Raw genomic sequence first — 20,862 nt, 5'->3', positions numbered from 1 at the left:
CTATTGCATAACCTAATTTGGAGGGAATATTGGAAACACTATCACCTTCACATAGATTCGGTGTTTTTGTTTTGGCTGAGCGATCATCTGGCCTCTGCAGTAATTTCCATAAAGAATTGAAACATCTCTTTGTAATAAAAGTTCAGATGTCTAGATTCAAATACAGTCAAAGGTGCCAGGAGGAGCTCAAAACACATTGCCTGAGTGAATGCCACTGAAATCTTTGGATTTCTGTGAAGTAAGTGTAAATCCTTCTGTGGTAAATGTGTTCTTTCGTGTATGAAACAAGTATAAAGCCCTTTGGGGCGAGGCTGACCAGAAACACGGTTTAGTGTGTGAAATAGTGATTCACAGGGGAGAGGTGCCTGCATCTCTATGTTGGGCCCTTGATCCCCATCTCTTCTTCAGGAGGCCCTACAACAAAGATGGGTGTATAAGGAAAATTCACTTATCTTTAAAGGTCTTATCTTTGGTTTGGCATTGTGAAGCATGTTTGAAGGTTAGTGTGAAAAAATAGGTGTTTTAAAAGACATTCCCTTTTTCATAATTCCATTTTTATGTACAAAAGCCTCAGAAACCCAGAAGATTTTTATCCTGGTGTTTTCCTAGCCATCAGAATGCCCGCATTTTCTCTACTGTTATTAACTGCAGGAGGGGATTGTGGGTGTTGCTGAAAACATCCGCTCCTGCTAACCCATCACAAAGACCCGCAGTGACTTGTTTCCTTGTGCTTTTTAACCTTCACACCTACCAGACACATCAGGCTTCACTTCCACCTGGCGCTGGCACTAAAAATAACCGACTCCAGTAGCGAGCCACTTCACACCATTACATCGTTTACACAGTGGCACGGCTCCTGGCTTCCAGAACTGTGTCCGCCCCTGGCTTGTTCCCACTACTGATTCTTGTTTCTTTTTAAAATTGTTTTGGCTGCACTGGGGCTTCATAGCAGCAGGCGGGCTTTCTCTAGTTGCAGCGTGTGGGCTTAGCTGCACCTCAGCATGGGGATCCTCGTTCCCAGACCAGGGACTGAACCCACACCTCCGCCTTGGAAGGCAGGTTCTCAACCACTGGGCCACCAGGGAAGTCCCTCCCACACCCCCGCCACTACTGTCTTTTACCTTGAAACTTAGGAGAAGACAAACACTTCATTCCCCAGAGCTGCCCGAGGACACAGAGGTACCATGCACACGCGAAGAACACCATATTTTAAGAAGAATTAGAATAAGTGTTTCTACGTAAACCCTCTTGTTCTGCAGTTGAGGAGGATAAGATGCTTATAATTTGAGGAGGAGACACTGGGCTTGGCAGGAAAGGGGAAAGAAGTCTTTTTAAACTGGATTTTAAAATCATTTGGGACCTAAAATCTTAATCTGGAAACACACTAGATCTGTCCTCACACAGCCCTCCGGTTCATTTTTCACGTGGGTGTGGAAGGTGGAAATCACTCTGTTTGCTACTGGCTCATAGCACCACTGCTTCCCAGTCATTTCCCGGGCTTGGCAGCATTCATGGAAAGAACCCACACCTTTCCATTCTGGCCGTGTTATACAGAGTACATATTCTCTGAAGCCTTCTAAAAAGATGTTCGCAAACAGCACCTCTGCTCCAAGAAGTCCCGCACACATGTATCGAGTGAACAAGTACAAATTTAGCAATTTTAATCAATGTCCTTGCAGACGAGTGTAGATATGTATATGCATATATACATATATATATATCTCAAAATTGAGAATTTACAAGTAAGATTTGATACATTTGGTCTAGCGGTGGGTAAGTCCACAGAATAAATCTTAAGTAGGCTACATTTCCTTTGCTGGTGTTTTTAATAATTCAGTTCTACTGCATAGAGAGGGATCCAAAGCTTAAATTTAGCTACTTTGGGAGGAGTCCAGTGAGAAAAAAGAAAGCGGGTGGTGTTCCATGAAGAGAGCTGGGCATGTTGATACTGATCCCTGGAGATACTGAAGCATCTGAACTTTGGGCCTAAAAAGGATGAAAATTGCACCATGCATCCCCATAGCTGAGTGTCTGTGCCATCTCTGGGACGTGCTGTTATAAGTAAAACCTGTAGAGAAGCTAAGTTAACAGCAACACTGAAGCCGGTGTGTGGTCCAGGCCGAGACGTAGGACTGAGCTCCAGATTGAAGACGCCTGGAGTGTCCAGTGTCCACTGTGTGGCCTTGCTGACACCGGGGACAGCAGGGGGCTTGGGACCCTGCCTCTTTTCCTGCTCACAGGCCCTCACTCAAGTTAATGAGGGGGTCGGCAGGGTGAGCTTCCAGCACGATCTTCCTGCAGTTACCACTTCCCTGGGATGGAGACCCCACACTCGTACCAGCCCACGTAGTAGTAGGGAGTTCCAAAACCTATGTTGCCGAAGCTGACTGGCTCCTGGCGGTACTGGCGATAGTAGCCTGGAAGGTTAAAAAAAAGAGAGAGAGAGAGAAAGAAAATGCATCTGTGACACTGTGATTTATAATAGAAAATGGATATTTGGTTTTCATCCCCACAAGGCTCTCCAAACCCTTGGAATTTCCTGAGTGGTAAGAGCAATAACTCTGATATTGAAGCTAAAACTCCAATATTTTGGCCCCCTGATGCGGAGAGCTGACTCATTTGAAAAGACCCTGATGCTGGGAAAGACTGAAGGCAGGAGGAGAAGGGGACGACAGAGGATGAGATGGTTAAATGGCATCACCGACTCAATGGACATGAGTTTGGGTGGACTCCAGGAGTTGGTGATGGACAGGAAGGCCTGACGTGCTGCGGTCCATGGGGTTGCAGAGTCCAACGTGACTGAGCAACTGAACTGAACTGAAGAGCAATAAAGATGTCTGGGAAATGATTATTTCATAATAAGCCTCTTCAACCACATGTGGGCTTATGTTAATGAAGTGGCTTCTGGAAAGCACCTGAGGATAAGGGCTTGTCACCAGAGAACCAACCATGGGAATATGCGGTGGGGGCTTCCGTCCCACCCCCAACCTCAGGGAGGAGAGAGGAGCCAGAGACTGAGTTCAGTCACTCATGGCCAATGCTTTCACCAATTGTACCTATGTAACAAAGCCTCCATGGGCTTCCCTGGTGGCTCAGCGGTAAAGAATCCACCTATAATGCAGAAGACACAGGAGATGTGAGTTCAGGCCCTGGGAAGGAAAATCCTCTGGAGGAAGGAATGGCAACCCTCTCCAGTATTCTTGTGTGGAGAATTCCCTGAACTGAGAGCCTGGAGGGCTACAGTCCATGGGGTTGCAGAGTCAGACATGACTGAGTGACTAAGCATGCAAGTGATGAAGCCTCCATAATGCGGTGGGCCTCATCCAATCAGCTGAAGGCTCTAGTAGAAAAAGACCGACTTTCCCTGGGGACAGGGGTATTCTGCCTTCAGACTTGAACTGCAACATCAGCTCTTCCCTGGGTCTCCAGCAGCCTTGTTGGGCTTCCCTGTAGATTTTGGATTTGCCAGTTTCCACAATCATATGAGCCAATTCCTTAAAATAAATCTCATTCTCTATTTCTCTCTCCTCTCTGTCTCTCTGTCTCTATCTTTCTGCTGCTGGTTCTGATTCTCTGGAGGACCCCGCCTAATCTACTTGTTTTACTGGAGTTAATAATGTATTACAAATTGTTAACGTTGAGATGAATATACGCATTTCCTCTTACAAGGCCATCATGAAATAACTGATACACAGTCTCCTGAAACATATCCTGGTTGGTTTGCGTTTATTTATTTTTTCTTTCTCTGCACTCTTATTCATGCCATCCTCCACTTGGAAGACTCTCTAATCTTTGCATGAATTTTTATGACTCAGCCCAGACTCTGCCTCTTATGAGAACTTCCCCTGGCAGCCTCAAGTGGCCTGCTTCTCTTGAACTCAGAGACTGACTATAATCTGCACAATTACCTGATAATGGGACAATAATGTGACACAACTTGCCATTGTCTGCACTTTAAGTTGTCTGCTCCAGTTACCTTTCATATATTTATCCTCTCTTTCCAATTCTGACTATGTTTCCTGACAGTAGGGATAAGGTCTTATATTCCTCTGTATCCCTACCTCTCCAAAGTAAAAGGGAAAGTGTTAGTCACTCAATTGGGTCCAACTCTTTGTGACCTCATGGACCACAGTCCTCCAGGCTCCTCTGTCCACGGAAGTATCCAGGCAAGAATACTGGAGTGGACAGCCATTCCCTTCTTCAGGGGATCTTCCCAATCCAGGGATCAAACCTAGGTCTCCTACATTACAGGCAGATGCTTTCCTGTCTGAGCCACCTCTCCAAGGCTCACTCCAAATACAGCACATGGTAGGAGTACTTTGTTGATTCCTTATTTTTATGATCAAAAATGCTGCTTACATCCATCTTCAAATGGTAAACCAAAGGCAGAGATACCGTGGATTTTCTCCTCATGTTGGCCCTCCTCCCCACACCCCAGTGTCAAAGGTCAGGCCTTTGTTCACATTACCTTGAATGTTAGGGAGGGCTTCAATGTAGGACTGAGGCCCTGTTCTTCCATCAAGGTGTGAATCCACAAATTGACAGTGGTCTTCACCTCTTCCCCAACTGTCCCCAATGCTGTAGAATGTATCTGCAAAAAGGAATTTGATGAGTCAGTGACTGACCCAAAAATGCTACAGGTGATCTAGGAATCTGCACAAACTTGAAGAACCAACACCAAAAAAAAGATGTAATTTTTATCATACAGGGCTGGAATGTAAAAGTAGGAAGTCAAGAGATAATAGGCATATTTGGCCTTGGAGTACAAAATGAAACAGGCAAAGACTAACAGAGTTTTGCCAAGAGAAAGCACTGGTCATAGCAAACATCCTCTTCCAACAACACAAGAGAAGACTCTATACATAAACATCACCAGATGGTCAATACTGAAATCAGATTGGTTATATTCTTTGTGGTTGAAGGTGGAGAAGCTCTATACAGTCAGCAAAAACAAGACTGGGAGCTACTATGGCTCAGATCATGAACTCCTTATTGCCAAATTCAGACTTAAATTGAAGAAAGTAGGGAAAACCACTAGGCCATTCAGGTATGACCAAAATCAAATCCCTTAGTATTATACAGTGGAAGTGATAAATAGATTCAAGGGATTAGATCTGATAGGCAGAGTGCCTGAAGAACTGTGGACAGAGGTTCATGACATTGTATGGGAGGCAGTGATCAAAACCATCCCCAAGAAACCAAAATGCAAAAAGGCAAAATGGTTGTCTGAGGAGGCCTTACAAATAGCTGAGAAAATAAGAGAAGCTAAAAGCAAGGGAGAAAAGGAAACATATAACCATCTGAATGCAGAGTTCCAAAGAATAGCAAAGAGAGATAAGAAAGCCTTCCTCAGTGATCAATGCAAACAAATCGAGGAAAACAATATAATGGGAAAGACAAAAGTTCTCTTCAAGAAAACTAGAGATACCAAGGGAATATCTCATGCAAAGATGGGCACTAAAAAGGACAGAAATGGTATGGACCTAACAGAGGCAGAGATATTAAGAAAAGGTGGCAAGAATACATGTAAGAGCTATACAAAAAAGATCTTAATTACCCAGATAACCATGATGGTGTGATCACTCACCTAGAACCAGACATCCTGGAGTGTGAAGTCAAGTGGGCCTTAGGAAGCATCACTATGAACAAAGCTAGTGGAGGTGATGGAATTCCAGTTGAGCTATTTCAAATCCTAAAAGATGATGCTGTGAAAGTGCTGCGCTCAATATGCCAGCAAATTTGGAAAGCTCAGCAGTGGCCACAGGACTGGAAAAGGGCAGTTTTCATTGCAATCCCAAAGAAAGGCAATGCCAAAGAATGTTCAAACTACCACATAATTGTACTCATCTCACACGTTAGCAAAATAATGCTCAAAATTCTCCAAGTGAGGCTTCAACAGTATGCAAACCAAGAAATTCCAGATGTTCAAGCTGGATTTAAAAAAGGCAGAGGAACTAGAGATCAAACTGCCAACATCTGCTGGATCATAGAAAAAGCAAGAGAATTCCAGAAAAACATCTACTTCTGCTTCAATGACTATGCCAAAGCCTTGGACTGTGTGGATCACAACAAACTGGAAAATTCTTAAAGAGATGGGGATACCAGACCACCATACCTGCCTCCTGAGAAATTCTGCAGGTCAAGAAGAAACAGTTAGAACTGGACATGGAACAATGGGCTGGTTCCAAATTGGGAAAGGAGTACATCAAGGCTGTATATTGTCACCCTGTTTATTTAACTTATCTGCAGAGTACATCATGTGAAAAGCTGGGCTGGATGAAGCAAAAGCTGGGATCAAGATTGCCAGGAGAAATATCCATAACCTCAGATATGCAAATGACACCACCCTTATGGCAGAAAGCAAAGAGGAACTAAAGAGCCTCTTGATGAAAGTGAAAAAGGAGCATGAAAAAGCTGGCTTAAAACTCAACATTCAGAAAACTAAGATCATGGTATCCAGTCCCATCACTTCATGGCAAATAGATGGGGAAACAATGGAAACAGTATTTTCTTGGGCTCCAAAATCACTGCAGATGGTGACTGCAACCATGAAATTAAAAGGCACTTGCTCCTTGGAAGAAAAGTTATGACCAACCTAGACAGCATATTAAAGAGCAGAGACATTCCTTTGTCAACAAAGGTCCATCTAGTCAAAGCTATGGTTTTCCCAGTTGTCATGTACAGAAGTGAGAGTTGGATCATAAAGAAAGCTGAGTGCCAAAGAATTGATGGTTTTGAGCTGTGGGACTCTTGAGAGTCCCTTGGACTGTGAGGAGATCCAACCAGTCAATCCTAAAGGAAACCAGTCCTGAATATTCAATGGAAGGACTGATGCTGAAGCTGAAGCTCCAATACTTTGGCCACCTGATGGGAAGAAGTGACTCATTGGAAAAGACCCTGATGGTGGGAAATATTGAAGGCAGGAGAAGGGGATGACAGCAGATGAGATGGTTGAATGGCATCAGGGACTTGATGGACATGAGTTTGAGCAAGCTCTGGGAGTTGGTGATGGACAGGGAAGCCTGGCATGCTGCAGTCCACGGGGTTGTTAAGAGTCAGACATGACTGAGCGAATAAACTGAACTGAAGAGGGCACATTACTTATACTCTGTGTGTCACACTTTCCATGTTTGAAAGATGGTGATGATGGCACTGATTTCAAAGCATTGTAAGGATTTATTGAGATCATGTATGCTATATACTTAGCAAGTTTCCTTAAATGGAAACTATGAATATTATAGGCATTTTCAGCCAATAAATGAGAGACCTTTCTACTCTATGGTTTCAAAAATGTGGAAGTTCTGATACAGAATACTTTATGAAACCATTATGAAAAGCATGAATATGTGTAAAAATAGTGGGACCCATTTTCCTAGGAAACTAGAAGTAGGGTGTATCCGTAGCAGGAGGTGCTGTCCTTGGTCCTGAACCAGAGCTGCACAGTAGGGCCGAGTTGTTTCTCTCAACTCTGCAATACCAGACATGGCTGTGTAACCTCTTCCAGGAATTCTGAAGCAGAGGAGGGAAAGGGCAGTTTGGGAGACTGGGGAAAAAGCAGAGAGAAACAGACACTGCTTGTTGGGAAGGCATAGCACTGAGAAATTGCTGGAGAGGGGGATGGTTGGGGAGATTTTGACATTATTGAGAAATGATGATCACTAGCAACAAATAAAAGAACAAAATAACTGACCTATGATAAAATATAAACCAGGTGCAGGAAAGTTTTTTTTTAATGTATGCTAAAAGAGTAAAAGTTGTGTAAATTTTGAAATATAAAACAATTATGTGTAGGTGGGTGAGTCAAAGCCAGCTGGGTAGAAATGGCATTTTGAAATGTTAGTAGTCCAAAGTACGTATGTTATTCTCTGTTTGAATCCCCTACCATGATGAAAACAATGTAATTTTTGTTTGGACACAGAATAAATAGAGCAGCTCATCTATGTTTCACCATCTACATTTTTTTTCTGTAAAGTCGTGCCAGTGGCAAAGACCGTAGTGTGGACTTGTCCTCAATAATTCCAGCTCACACGCATGCCTACTGTTATAGAATCAACAACAAAAAAAATGGCCTTTGATTTTCTAATAGAATTCTGGACTTCATTCCTAAAAAGTAGTCAATTTAAAATATATACATATATTCTTGAGTACCCATGTGAAAACAAGTCACTCTAGCATAGAGCCTGCAAAACTGGTTGGCATTTGAGCCAGACTGAGACATGACCGGTCCACACCTCAACTGCATTCTGGTGCACCCGCTATGTCAAGCTGGTATCTGATCAACTGGAAACTTTTCATACCCTCCCTCAGCACGCCATCCCCAAAGACCCACCTTTCAGGTTGTCACTGAGGTAGATCTTATACCGCAGCGAGTTGCAGAGGACGACTCCCACAAACTTCCTGTACCAAGTCCGCTTCACATACTGTCGGCCATGGCAGTCCGTGTAGCTAGGGTCATGTTTGAAAGCAAACGGGATCCAGATGGGCTCGCCGCCTGGACAACACAAAGCACAGCTTCCAAGTCACAGCGCTTCACAGTGGTTGCTCTCGTACAAAGTACCAGGCATGTCGGCTTATTCACTGGGCCTTGCCCTCCTTGCAGGGCTTTTCTGAGCAGCTTTCCCATCTCCCGATGGGTGCGCTCTCTCTTCTCTTCTTTCTTTGTACTGAAGTACAGCTCAGGAGTTCCTCACACCTGAAGATATCTGAACTATTTGCATTTCCATAAAGGATTCTCAGAGTAAGAAAAAGCCTTTGGGCCTCAAGGAACATAAGCTATAATGACAAGTTTGACCTTGGGGGGTCATACCATCCTACCTCCCCACCCTCAAAACCCCTCAGCACAGATGCCTACTGTTCCTGTCACTCCTAAGACCTGTCCTGAACTTAGGCAATAGGTTTTTCTCTGTTTATTTGAAAAACAAAGTAAACTTTTTTTGTACTCTTAATCCATTTTGCTATCTTTTCAGCAATTTGAAATATTCAAGGAGGTTAGGAAAATAGTTACCGCTTCATAGGTTATTGGCCGCCCACAATGGTTTTTATAGCTATTGTCTGGGCTGTGGAGTACTTAGTCGCTCAGTCGTGTTTGACTCTTTGCAACTTCATGGACTATAGCCTGCCAGCCTCCTCTGTCCATGGGGATTCTCCAAGCAAGAATACTGGAGTGGTGGCTATGCCCTCCTCCAGGGGGCCTTCCCAACCCAGGAATCAAACAGGGGTCTCCTGCACTGCAGGTGGATTCTTTACCAGCTGAGCTATCAGGGAAGCCCAGCTATTGTCTACTAGGACCCTATCTAACAATTTCCGGACCATTCTTTTCCCTAGATTAGGAGAGCAGGTGCAAAGAAACCACAGAAGTTGTTGGAAAATTATGACAATACAAAAATGGTTTGGCATCTCTACTTGTGAGTAACCATAACAATCTCATGTTCAATATCCAACTTTATTACTAGAATGTCAAGATTATCCAGAAGAGAAACTTACCTGGTGGCCTCACGACAAGAAGAGGATTATCTGTAGAATGAAAAAGAAACAGCTGAATCCACTATTATGTCATGGAGCCACATAGCTATGGAATTTTTTTGTAACTGAAAGGGCTAACCAAGCTGCAGTAGATAAAGAAAGTGCAATATTCATTTGGCATATGCCAAAACTTTAAAAGTACTATATCACAGTCTCAGAAGTTACATTTATATCTTTCTACTCTCCAATTTCAGCCCTCAGTTTCTTGATAACTATTTAGATTTGAATTATTTGGGTTTTTTTCTATAGACGTTGATCATGTTAATTCTGATAGTTGCCAAAAGACCATGTTATTTTTAGGAAATTCAGCCATAGACACATTATTGTAGCAAATTAACCACTGATAAAGGTTTTCTTGTACTCTTTCTAATTACTAATGAGAAACACACTTCTTAGATGAAACACGTGAAAACACCAATTTTGAAGTCCTTTGCCAACATTTCCAGTATAAAGCATATTCTCAAAAAAGACTTTTTCCATATATTTTGATTCAGTAGATTTAAATCACTGCATTTAAAAATATCTTCCAAAGGCAAATGTTCTGGGGTCAAGCTACATGTAGGGAATGATCTAACCAAATGGAAGCGAGAGCCACGTTAGTGTGGAGCTGACCCTGCTGGGCTCCTGTACATGTTTGTCTTGGGACCATGGTCACCAACTCTCCCACCTGGCTTCCTGTACAGAGAGACTGCCAACCCAGGAACTGCCACCATGAACCAGTGGTGTGTATTCTCAGACCATGACCATGGGACCCGGTGTGTACTGCCTCAGACCATGACCACCCGACACCATGTGTACTGCCTCAGACCATGACCATGGAACCCTGTGTGTACTGCCTCAGGTTATGACCACCCAACACTATGAGTACTGCCTCAGACCATGACCACGGAACCCTGTGAATACTGCCTCACACCATGACCACCCACCATGGGACACTGTGTACACTGCCTCAGACCATGACCATGGAACACTTCACCAAAGGGTCTGAGAGCTCTGCACACCAGCAACCCAAAGTAGGGACATCTTCTGTGTGACGCTGCTTGCAGGATGGATAGCATTTTAATTAAACCCTCCATATTAAGTAGAGATATCTTTGTCTCCTAGGAAAGCAAGCATCCTAGAGATCTGACTGATTGAAAGAAGCAACTGCCCCTCAGATCACACATGTGTGCACTTCGGCTGCTTGCAATAACAATAAAGAAATTACCTCTGCAACTAGACGGATTCAAAGTTATCTTTCCCACATGGCTAAGAACTAGATTTTCTTCCCTTTTCATTGGAATTTGCTCTTTTCACTTTTCAAGCAGTTCCAATGAAGACTACTTTTATTATCCAAGATTTAACTTAGCAGAAAGAAAATCATGTTTATCTTATAAAGTGATATCCAATATGAACTCACTAAACAGAAGTTTTACTTTTCCATTTTTATTCTATTGTAGGCCTGATTTCAGATTACTTGTTTTTTAAGGAAAACAGAAAAAAAGAACATGAAGTCATCCATACCTGATTCTGTAACAAATGAAACTGAAGAACTGACAGGTCCATAGCCGTGAGGATTTTTGGCTTGAACTCTAAAATAATACCTGAAATTCGAAGAAAACATAGTTTGAAAGAGAACCTTGTTTGATTTTTGTATAATGAGACAAACAACCAAACTACTGAGCACTTACTCTGTGGCAGGGTTCGAGTCTTATCTTTTCACAAATGCATACACCACCGCTATTTCTTCATGCTATTTCTAAACTTTCTCATTTTCGAATAACTTTTCAGAACAATATAATGAACAGCATAGACATGCTCCCACTAAGAACAGAGGGGCAGACTAGGCAAACAGGTCACTTGGACTGTGTGTGTTATTTAGAGCATCCAGGGTTCACCCGCCCCATGCAGGCCACGCCCTGCAGGCCTGCCATTGGACGGTATGGCCCCCTCCTGTCTCATCTTGAGTTCCACCAGCAAGACGGAGAAGCTAGAGCAGGGAGAAATGCTTACTGAGCAGATTCCAGTTCTAGCCTAAGTCTCACCCTGGACGTGGTGTATAAATGTCTGAGGGACTGATGATGATGCAACCTGCTGTTGGCAGGGGGAGGCTGAGCCAGTCCAGAAGCTGGCCTCCTTGGGGGAACTAACGTGACAGCAATGTTCTGGGCACAGGACAAGTGCTACGCTTGGCCCTGGAGCCTTAAAATCACTGAGTCTCCAGCTTCTGTGCCTCAAGGAAAGAGAAGCAAGTCCAGGAAGGGGAAGTGGAAACAGCCTGCAGAGGCTCTGCTGGGGATTAATCTTTGTCTTGGAACAGAGAATGTGCTAGAAAGCACATGGCCCGAATCAGCCTGTTCATCTAGAAGGAGATAAGCCAGTTCAGTCGGGAGTCCAAGAGCGTCTTACTTTGGACTCTCGTGAGCTACAGGACCAAAAGCAGTGTTGAGAAAATACTGGAAGCCAACACAGTTGAGACCTACTCTACCTACGGTAATCTCTATGTTGTCCAGCCCCCTGGAATTCTAGGTATTATCTGTGCCCTCTTAGTCCTTAACTGGGGCTTCCCTGGTGGCTCAGATGATAAAAGAATCTGCCTGCAATGTGGGAGACCTGGGTTTGATCCCTGAGTCAGGAAGATCCCCTGGAGAAGAAAATGACAACCCACTCCTGTGTTCTTGCCTGGAGAATTCCATGGACAGAGGAGCCTGGCAGGCTACCATCCATGGGGTCACAAAGAGTCAGACAGAACTGAGCAACTAATACATACAGTCCCTAACTGCTTCCAGGTAAAGAAAGAGGGTTAAAAAAAAAAATTGGGCAGGGGAGTGTGTCCACCACCTCAGAGAGTCCAGAAGGGGCCTTGGCTTCTGGGCACCAGGAGCTACACTTCAGTGTTACAAAATCCTATGTTTAAGTCAGACACACAGATCACATGGACTAAGATGCACTAAAGTTTTAAAAGGAGAACTATTTACACCCAGAGAGCAAAGGTGCATGTCTGTTGCACCTCTGCCCTGGCACCAAGCCTACCGAGCATCTGAGCTGAGGTCCCCAGGGGAGCCTCTGGCCTCACAGTTACACAGAGGTATTTGACTTTGGGTTTGATTAAGAGAGAGCAAAGAAAAAGTCCATTTGGTAAAACCAAGTCTTCTCTTAAGCTTTTCAAGAAAGTATATTCACATCTCATTTCGGACAGAATCCTTTTTAAAATTTCATTAAAAAAAAAAGATATGCACAATTAAGAACATATGAGTCCCAAAGCTCAATTCACTCAGCACTGTGTGTTGTTCTCAACTGTGCATACTTCTAACTCAGCGGGCGTGGAGTTACTTAAGGCAAACTCCGCTGGCAGTTCAAACAGTGGGCTTGGCATATGTCAACGATAACAGTCAAACTTTACAGACGCCTTTTCCCTAAAAAAAAAAATAGGAAATCAAGACCTAGGGTGTGATACTGATATTCAGAGGTTACCGGGGACATTTATTTTGCTGCATCTTTCTCAGGCCATCCCTGGAGGCAAGCTGGTACCACTTCCCCAGCTTGGCAGAGGGAAGCACCCTGTGCAGTAGAGGCGATGGTAGAGGGGTGACCCATTGGCTGGGAGAGCCTACTCCAGTTTCCTAGTTGTATCCATTCTGTTTTACACTGAAACCTAAGTATTCTCCAATCGACCCTCCTGCTGCACAATGACTCCATTCCTCCACAAAGCCCACGTGGCCCAATTCTACAGTTGCGTTATTTCCATTTGAACTCCACCTACTGTGTCAAAGTAAGTTTACATATGCCAAGCTGAAAAACAATATGGTATTATAAAAAAAGCAAATTTTTCAAAAAGCACATTACATTTTTTTCTACAGACTAAAATAAATATTTCATACCCTGAAGTGTCTCTATGTCACCTAAGTAACAAAAGCATCCCATGCCTTGCCTTCTTATACAAGCTTCTGGTACCTTCTTTTGAATAGGTTCCATGGTGACAGATCTGTATTCTTTAGGCTTCCCAGGGGGCGCTAGGGGTAAAGAAACGGCCTGCCAATGCAGGAGACACAAGAGACGTGGGTTTGATCCCTGGGTTGGGAAGATCCCCTGGAGGAGGGCATGGCAACCCACTCCAGTAATCTTGCCTGGAGAATCCCGTGGGCAGAGTTGTCTGGAGGGCTACAGTCACAAAGAGTTGGACATGACTGAAGTGACTTAGCACGCATGCAGGCACAGAGGGGTCTGAAGGAAATCCTCATAGGAGGAAACCAGGGAGCACTCTCCCTCCAAAGAACGACAGAAGGGAAGGCCACACTTGGGGAGAAGCCCCAGTGGCCGCCGCTGCTCCCAGTCCGTCTCCCAGGGGCCCCAGCATGGGTGGACACAGGACACAAGCCTCAGCGGACACTGGGGCCCATCTGTGACCGGCTGGTCCAGCCGCCAGCCCCCTCTCTCCTCCGTCCCCCCGACAGCATCTGCCTCCTGCTCTTCCTCAAAAACACCAGCTTCCCAACACCCTTCCTGCCTCAAGCAACTTGACAGCTCACTTACCTTCTCCAGGTCAAATGCTGTGCATCTGCCTGACCTGACCGCCCCTTATCCTCGAGCTCGGGAAAAAAGCCCCCTATTACACACTCACAGCACAGGGTGCTTGTCTCTCAGGATACTGGTCAGGGAAAGTCCATATCTACGTGTTTATAAACCATCAGTCTCTGTCAGACTGTGAGCACCATGAGGGGCCATGGTGTATTGTAGGCCCCTCTCCCACCCCTCCACTATTCCCTCTTTGGAGCCCGGAACCTGGCCCTGAGCACACAGTAAGTTCTCACTGAGTGAACCGTGGACACTCATTCATACCTCTAGGAAGAATGAATAAACCATCCCACTTAACCATCCCCTGACAGCATTCAAAACTCAACATCAGTTTGGTACCAAAAGCTGTCACAAGAAAACTGGGCTGTGGGGGCAGGGGCAGCAGGAGTCCAGAATTTACAAGCAGCCAGGAGGCCAAACATTGCTAAGGCCTCCTTCAGCTGCTCCTGAGGCTGTGCTGTAAAAATAGGCACTCTGAACACAATTAAAAACAAAAAAAGAGGGATGTTGGCTTTGTTTTCTTTAGTTTTGTTCTTGGTTTAATGAATCAACTTTTCATTACTATCAAGGAAGAGCTAAGAAAAGGGCTTTCTCAATTTCCTGACATTTTTATTTGCTGAATCCTAAAATTTGTAATAGTTTATGAAAGCTCAGTTCAAGTGAGCCCAGGGCATTAACAAGCCCTGTGCAAAGTTCTCCGCTAGTTCAGAAGTCTCTCGGTGCCCAAGGCTATTGTCCAGTTTCTGTCCCTTTCGACAGTTCTGTTTAAGGTTCAACATTTCTGTTTAAGAAGAGCATTTTGTTCCAATCTCCTCTCTGTTCCTCTGACTGCATAAAAAAATGGGACACCTCGGGCCCAAGTCACATCATTCAGAACACTTTGCTGTGGAAATACGGTGGCTGGACGTGACACGGTGTGCTGGAGCCATACTACAGGCCTCAGAGAGCCGATCGTTAAATATCAGCAATTCTGCAGGCCCAGACTAGCTTGAAATTGGCAAATACCATAAAGCAGCTGTTACTTTTTTTTTTCCCAGACAGCCAGTTTACAAGCATACCACTGCATGACCATCGCGTCCTTGGTGTTCCGCCCACGTTCACCCACCAAGAATGGAAGCTTTCCTGATGGGTGTTACCAGCAAGACCAGAGAATATAAAATAGGAAACGCACACACACAGTGTTTGTACCCTTGAGACAAGTTCTGCACATTTCACACTGAGGGCTAAAGACTCACTCCCAGATGGCCCTCTGGCTGGCGACCCACTTCTCCGTGTAGGAAGCCATGCATCGTATAACTGACATTAGCATGTAAAATATATTTTTCTTGAATGATCAGAACTTGTACATCACAGAGGTTGAGTACCAGATGTTAAAATGTTTAGCCAGTTCATGCAACTCAACAACAACAACAAAACAAACAATCCAATTGAAAGATGGCCAAAGAACCTAATTAGACATTTATCCACAGAAGAAGTACACAAGGCCAACAGGTACATGAAAAGATGGTCAACGTCACTAGCTATTCAGTTCAGTTCAGTTCAGTCGCTCAGTCATGTCTGACTCTTTGCAACCCCATGAATTGCAGCACGCCAGGCCTCCCTGTCCATCACCAATTCCCGGAGTCTATTCTTAAAGAGATGGGAATACCAGACCATCTGACCTGCCTCTTGAGAAACCTATATGCAGGTCAGGAAGCAACAGTTAGAACTGGACATGGAACAACAGACTGGTTCCAAATAGGAAAAGGAGTACGTCAAGGCTGTATCTTGTCACCCTGCTTATTTAACTTCTATGCAGAGTACATCATGAGAAACACTGGGCTGGAAGAAGCACAAGCTGGAATCAAGATTGCCGGGAGAAATATCAATAACCTCAGATATGCAGATAACACCACCCTTATGGCAGAAAGAAAGTAAAGAGTAACTCAAAAGCCTCTTGATGAAAGTGAAAGAGGAGAGTGAAAAAGTTGGCTTAAAGCTCAACATTCAGAAAACGAAGATCATGGCATCTGGTCCCATGACTAGCTATTAGAGAAATGCAAATCAAAACTACCGCGAGGTACTCCTCACACCAGTCAGAATGGCTGTCACCAAAAAGTCTACAAATAACAAATGCTGGAAAGGGTGTGGAGAAAAGGGAACCCTCCTACACTGCTGGTAGAAATAGATAAGTTGGTGCAGCCACTATGGAAAACAACACAGAGGTTTCTCAAAAAACTAAAAATAGAATTACAATGAGATCTCGCAATCCCACGCCTGGGCCTATAATGTAGCTTTATGTTCATAGGAGCCCTATTGACAGTAGCAAAGACATGGAAACAGCCTAAACATCCGTCAACAGAGGAACAGGCAAAGAGGATATGGTGCACATATACGATGGAACACTGGGAACAGTACCCAGCCATAAAAAAGAATGAAACAATGCCGTCTGGAGCAACATGGATGGCACTAAAAATTATCACACGACGTGAAGTCAGTCAGAAAGAGAAAGATAAGCACCATACGATACCACTTATATGCGGAAATGAAAATATGACGCAAATGTACCTACCTACGAAATAAAAACAGACTTGCAGACAGAGAGACAGACGTGTGGTTGGCAAGGGTGGGGGCGGCATGGGGCGGGAGGCTGGAGTTAGCAGGCGCAAATTATTATACAGAGTGAATAAACAAGAAAGTCCTGCTGGAGAGCAAAAGAACTATATTAAATATCCTATGATAAAGCACAATGGAAAAGAATATAAAAAAGAACGTGTCTATGTATGTATATGTGTGTGTATGTGTATATACATAACTGAATCACTTTTGGGTACAACAGAAATGAACAACCGTTGTAAATCAACTAGACTTCAATAAAAAATGCTTCTCAATTGCTGCTCCACTAATGTCATATATGAAGCTTGTGCTGCATAAAGTCACCATGTTGGTGACTGCAAACAGATGGATTCCCTTTCAACACACAGAGCAATCCTTCCTTTCCCAATGGTAGGTAGTTTCAGTCTCTGGAATATAGGGAACAAAATATAAAGACAATAACGTAACAATCACAAAGCACATAGCCCTTTCTCCGAAGAAAAGTACATGACACATGGTAAGCACTCAGTCTATGAGAAACAACTAGAGAATTCAAAGGAAACCATAAGAACACTTTTAGTTAGGCCTTTCCTTTTCAACCCAAGGATACCCGTGACCATGCACACGGGTCTCATTTTCTGTTTATAAATGATGGACGCATCATACCTCGTGTTGGGCTTCAGGTTCTCAATGGGCAGGTGAGTTACTGATGAAGCCTGGGTGGACCACTTGTTCCTGATGAAGTCTTCATATGACGCGCTGTAAACCAAGTAACCTACAGGAGGAGAGGAGGCGGAACCCCATGAGCGTCAAGGAAGCATCACCCAAGAGGCGTAACTCGGGGAGGGTGGGAGGAGCCGTGGGGTGGGGGCAGCTCTGTGGGAGAAGTCTAGAAGGGGAGCAAGCAGTGTGCTGGGTCAGGACGGGGTAGAACGCTGGTACCCACTGGCGATACCAGTTGCAGGTAACGGCAGAGACACTTCCTGACGACTAGCTGGTTCCCTACTTTTCTTCCTTCTCCTGATCTCCCACAGTCCCGGGCTTCCTCATTTCCTCGAAACTAATCACATCTAACCATGAAGGCACAGCACAAGGAAAGAGCAGTGACCTCCACACAAGTATCTAAGAAGTTCCTGGTAGAGTATATACAACTATCCTTCATGTGAAATGAAGCATCTGTGATGGGGAGTGCTGTGTCTTGTGGCTGAAAGATCCCAAACTCGATAGGTCTCTCCACTTCGTGTCATAGACTCTCCTGTGGTTTCTAGTTCTTGCATATCTCTGCCTGCCCTCGACTGTGACGTCCAGTGACAACAGCCAGGCAGCTCTGCCTTATCCGCTGTTAATGGAGCTCAGCAGGTGGACTCTGCCCTGATACCTGCCCAGCTTGCCAGGCCACCCCGGGGGGCCGAGTGACCGTCCTGTCACAGCGTCACACATCCTTTACGCTGCTCTCTTACGTGGGAAGGAAATATTTGCCGAGTGCTTCCTCTGCGCCGAACGTTATGCCAAATACTTTGGATCGGGTTTTACTTTGATGAATTCTCCTGACCTTAGGTTTCTCTGTCTGTCTCCATTCTGACACAGGAGGAAACTGAGTCTTAGAGGTCAAATATCTGGTCCAAGTTTCATACTTGTTAATTCAACAAATATTTATTGCGTGCTTACTGTATATTCATTCAACCAATATTTATTGTGTGCCTCCTGCAAGTCAGGGCTACTGTATACTAAATGCTAGAGATTAAATGATCATTCATTTTACTGGAAACTTCAGGAGCAGCAAGGCAGACAGACAAGTATGATTATACAGCTTGTTTATACAGCCTGACGAGAACTAAGTGCTGGGGGCACTGGCGGGTGGGGAGAGCTGGACGCAGAGCGCTTTCCCAGGACCATGAAATCGGGCTGATAACTAAAGGATGGGAAGCAGTCACGATGCACGATGGGAAGTGGGGAGAACTCCAGGTAGAGGGAATACCTGGGCAAAGACACAGGCTAGGGAGGAACCAGGAGCCAGGAGGGCCTCAGAGCGGCAGGTGAGGGCAAGCGCGACATGAAACGAAGCTAAAGAAGCATCAGACGAAACAAAAATGCAAGGCTCTTTGGTCACAAAGGCTTTTGCTTTTCATTCCAGGAGAAAAGGAAGACATTCATGGGGCAACACAACAAGACTGTCTTCCGTGTATCTCTGGTGCTGAGTGGAGGACCAGACAGGCGTGGTATATGGAGGGGTGGTCTAGCAGGACAGTTGTGACAATATCCAGGTGAGTGGTCACAACAGCTTAGGTACTGGGGTGCTTAATGGGGAACAGTGGATGCGTGCAGGAAAAATCTGAAAGGTAAAGGCGATGGGATTGAGTGATAAACTGAATACAGAGGGGAAATAGAGAAGGGGATGGGAAGATGACTCCAAAGACTTCAGGTTTGCAAGAATGGACAGAGAGTGAGACAGAAAACCCAGATGAGCAGGTGTGTGTCTGGATCAGGAGTCTGATTCTGGATATGCTGAGTCTGAGAAGCTTTGGAGACCCGACGGGTGATAGTGTCAAGTGGATATGATTTTTCAGTTTGAGGCTCAGAGGAGAACAGGCTGGGGCCTGACCTACAAACCAGTGGCTCATCACCAAGAGACACTGAGACCACATGCATCAGGACTTCAGTGGTGGTCCAGTGGTTAGGGCCCTGTCTGCCATTGCAGGGGACACAGACTCGATGCCTGGTCCAGGAAGACCTCACATTTAGAGGGGCAACGAAGCCCATGCACCACGACTACTGAGCCTGTACTCGAGAGCCCTCGGGCCGTGCCTGCTGAAGCCCATGTGCCCCACAGCCTCTGCTCTGCAACAAGCCGCTGCTAGGGGAAGCCCACACACAGCAACTAGACAGGAGCCTCCCGCTCACCACAGCTAGAGAAAGCCTGAGTGCAGTGATGAAGACCCAGCGCAGTCAAAAAGAAACAAAAAATTTTAAATGCTTGTAAATATATATACATTTTTAAAGGACCTGTGCATGGGTAAAATCCTTCAGCTGAAGCTGAAGCTTTTCTTCTTACCCTGTGTTTTCTCTCTCCAGGATTTTATCCACGCACATGTCTTTTTTAAATGTGTATATATATATATATATTTATAAGCATTTAAATTTATTTATTTATTTATTTTTGGCTGCACTGGGTCTTCATCGCTGCACTCAGGCTTTCTCTAGCTGTGGTGAGCAAGAGGCTACTGTCTAGCTGGACTGGACTGAATGACTGATGTTGAAGCTGAAGCTCCAATACTTTGGCCACGTGATGCAAAGAACTGACTCATTTAAAAAGACCCTGATGCTGGGAAAGATTGAAGGTGGGAGAAGGGGACGACAGAGGATGAGATTGTTGGATGGCAGCACCAATGTGATGGACATGAGTTTGAGTAAGCTCCAAGAGTTGGTGATGGACAGGGAGGCCTGGTGTGCTGTAGTTCATGGGGTCACAAAGAGTTGGACATGACTGAGTAACTGAACTGAACTGAAGAAGAAAGTGACTTAGGACCATGCCTTAAGCAATTCCGATCTTTAATGTCGGGTCAAAGCGGATGAGCCTGTAAGGAAAACTTGGGCTGAAAGAATCAGATCACAGGTCAAGGAGAAGATGAAGAAAATCAAAGGCATCGAAGAGGCAAATGGCTTTATTCAGCAACCTGTTCTCACCAATCGCCTCCCCAAGGGCCATTCTGTTGATGGGAAGAGTGGATTAGAGTTACATAGCTCCACCCCAGCAGGCAGAGAGCAGAAACAGGGGCCCTGGGCTCTGAAGCCTTTTCAGAGAAATTCCTTCTCTTTTTTCAACAACTATTTCATGGGACCTGGGAAGTGTTGCTGCTCTCTCCATAGGGTACCCTCCTCCTCTGAAGATGGTGACATCAAGCCACAGAAGCTGATGGTGACGCTGTACCCAACAAGGGTCCAGCCAGGGGCAGATGTGCCCGAGGAGCCCTGGCTTCCACGGGTCAGCCCGGCTCATCCTCTTTGACCTCATATGAATTAGAACGCTGCACTTCATCCCATATACTACTCAGGTTTCCCTGCTCATCCTTGTGTCTGGATTTTTATAACGTGCTTGCTGAGCACATGTAACTCCTGCGTTCTCTGTTCTTATCAAAACCAGTCCTGAAAAGATTCAGAGACCACCACGAAGGTGATTTCCCACAGAGTTACTGCTGATGAAGAGACAGCTTC

At 44.9% G+C, this 20,862-nt stretch overlaps 1 protein-coding gene across 2 annotated transcripts in view; it reads right to left on the bottom strand.

Moving 5' to 3' along the window:
- Nucleotides 1–1,631: 1,631 nt before the first annotated feature.
- FNDC1 (fibronectin type III domain containing 1) overlaps nucleotides 1,632–20,862 on the bottom strand; it is a 111,325-nt gene continuing 92,094 nt past the window's right edge. For both annotated transcript variants that reach the window (XM_027551960.1, XM_027551961.1), the window contains 6 exons: nucleotides 17,317–17,425; nucleotides 11,026–11,105; nucleotides 9,484–9,513; nucleotides 8,330–8,491; nucleotides 4,469–4,591; nucleotides 1,632–2,417 (listed from right to left, as the gene is read on the bottom strand). In XM_027551960.1, the coding sequence (XP_027407761.1) occupies nucleotides 2,302–2,417; nucleotides 4,469–4,591; nucleotides 8,330–8,491; nucleotides 9,484–9,513; nucleotides 11,026–11,105; nucleotides 17,317–17,425 (620 nt within the window). In that variant the 3' untranslated portion in view covers nucleotides 1,632–2,301. The remainder of the gene's footprint in view (nucleotides 2,418–4,468; nucleotides 4,592–8,329; nucleotides 8,492–9,483; nucleotides 9,514–11,025; nucleotides 11,106–17,316; nucleotides 17,426–20,862) is intronic.

Source organism: Bos indicus x Bos taurus, chromosome 9, assembly GCF_003369695.1.
Source record: "Bos indicus x Bos taurus breed Angus x Brahman F1 hybrid chromosome 9, Bos_hybrid_MaternalHap_v2.0, whole genome shotgun sequence".
In the NCBI taxonomy this organism is placed as follows: Eukaryota; Metazoa; Chordata; class Mammalia; order Artiodactyla; family Bovidae; genus Bos; species Bos indicus x Bos taurus.
Note: the sequence above shows the minus strand (reverse complement) of the source record. Positions and strands in the feature narration are given on the sequence as shown.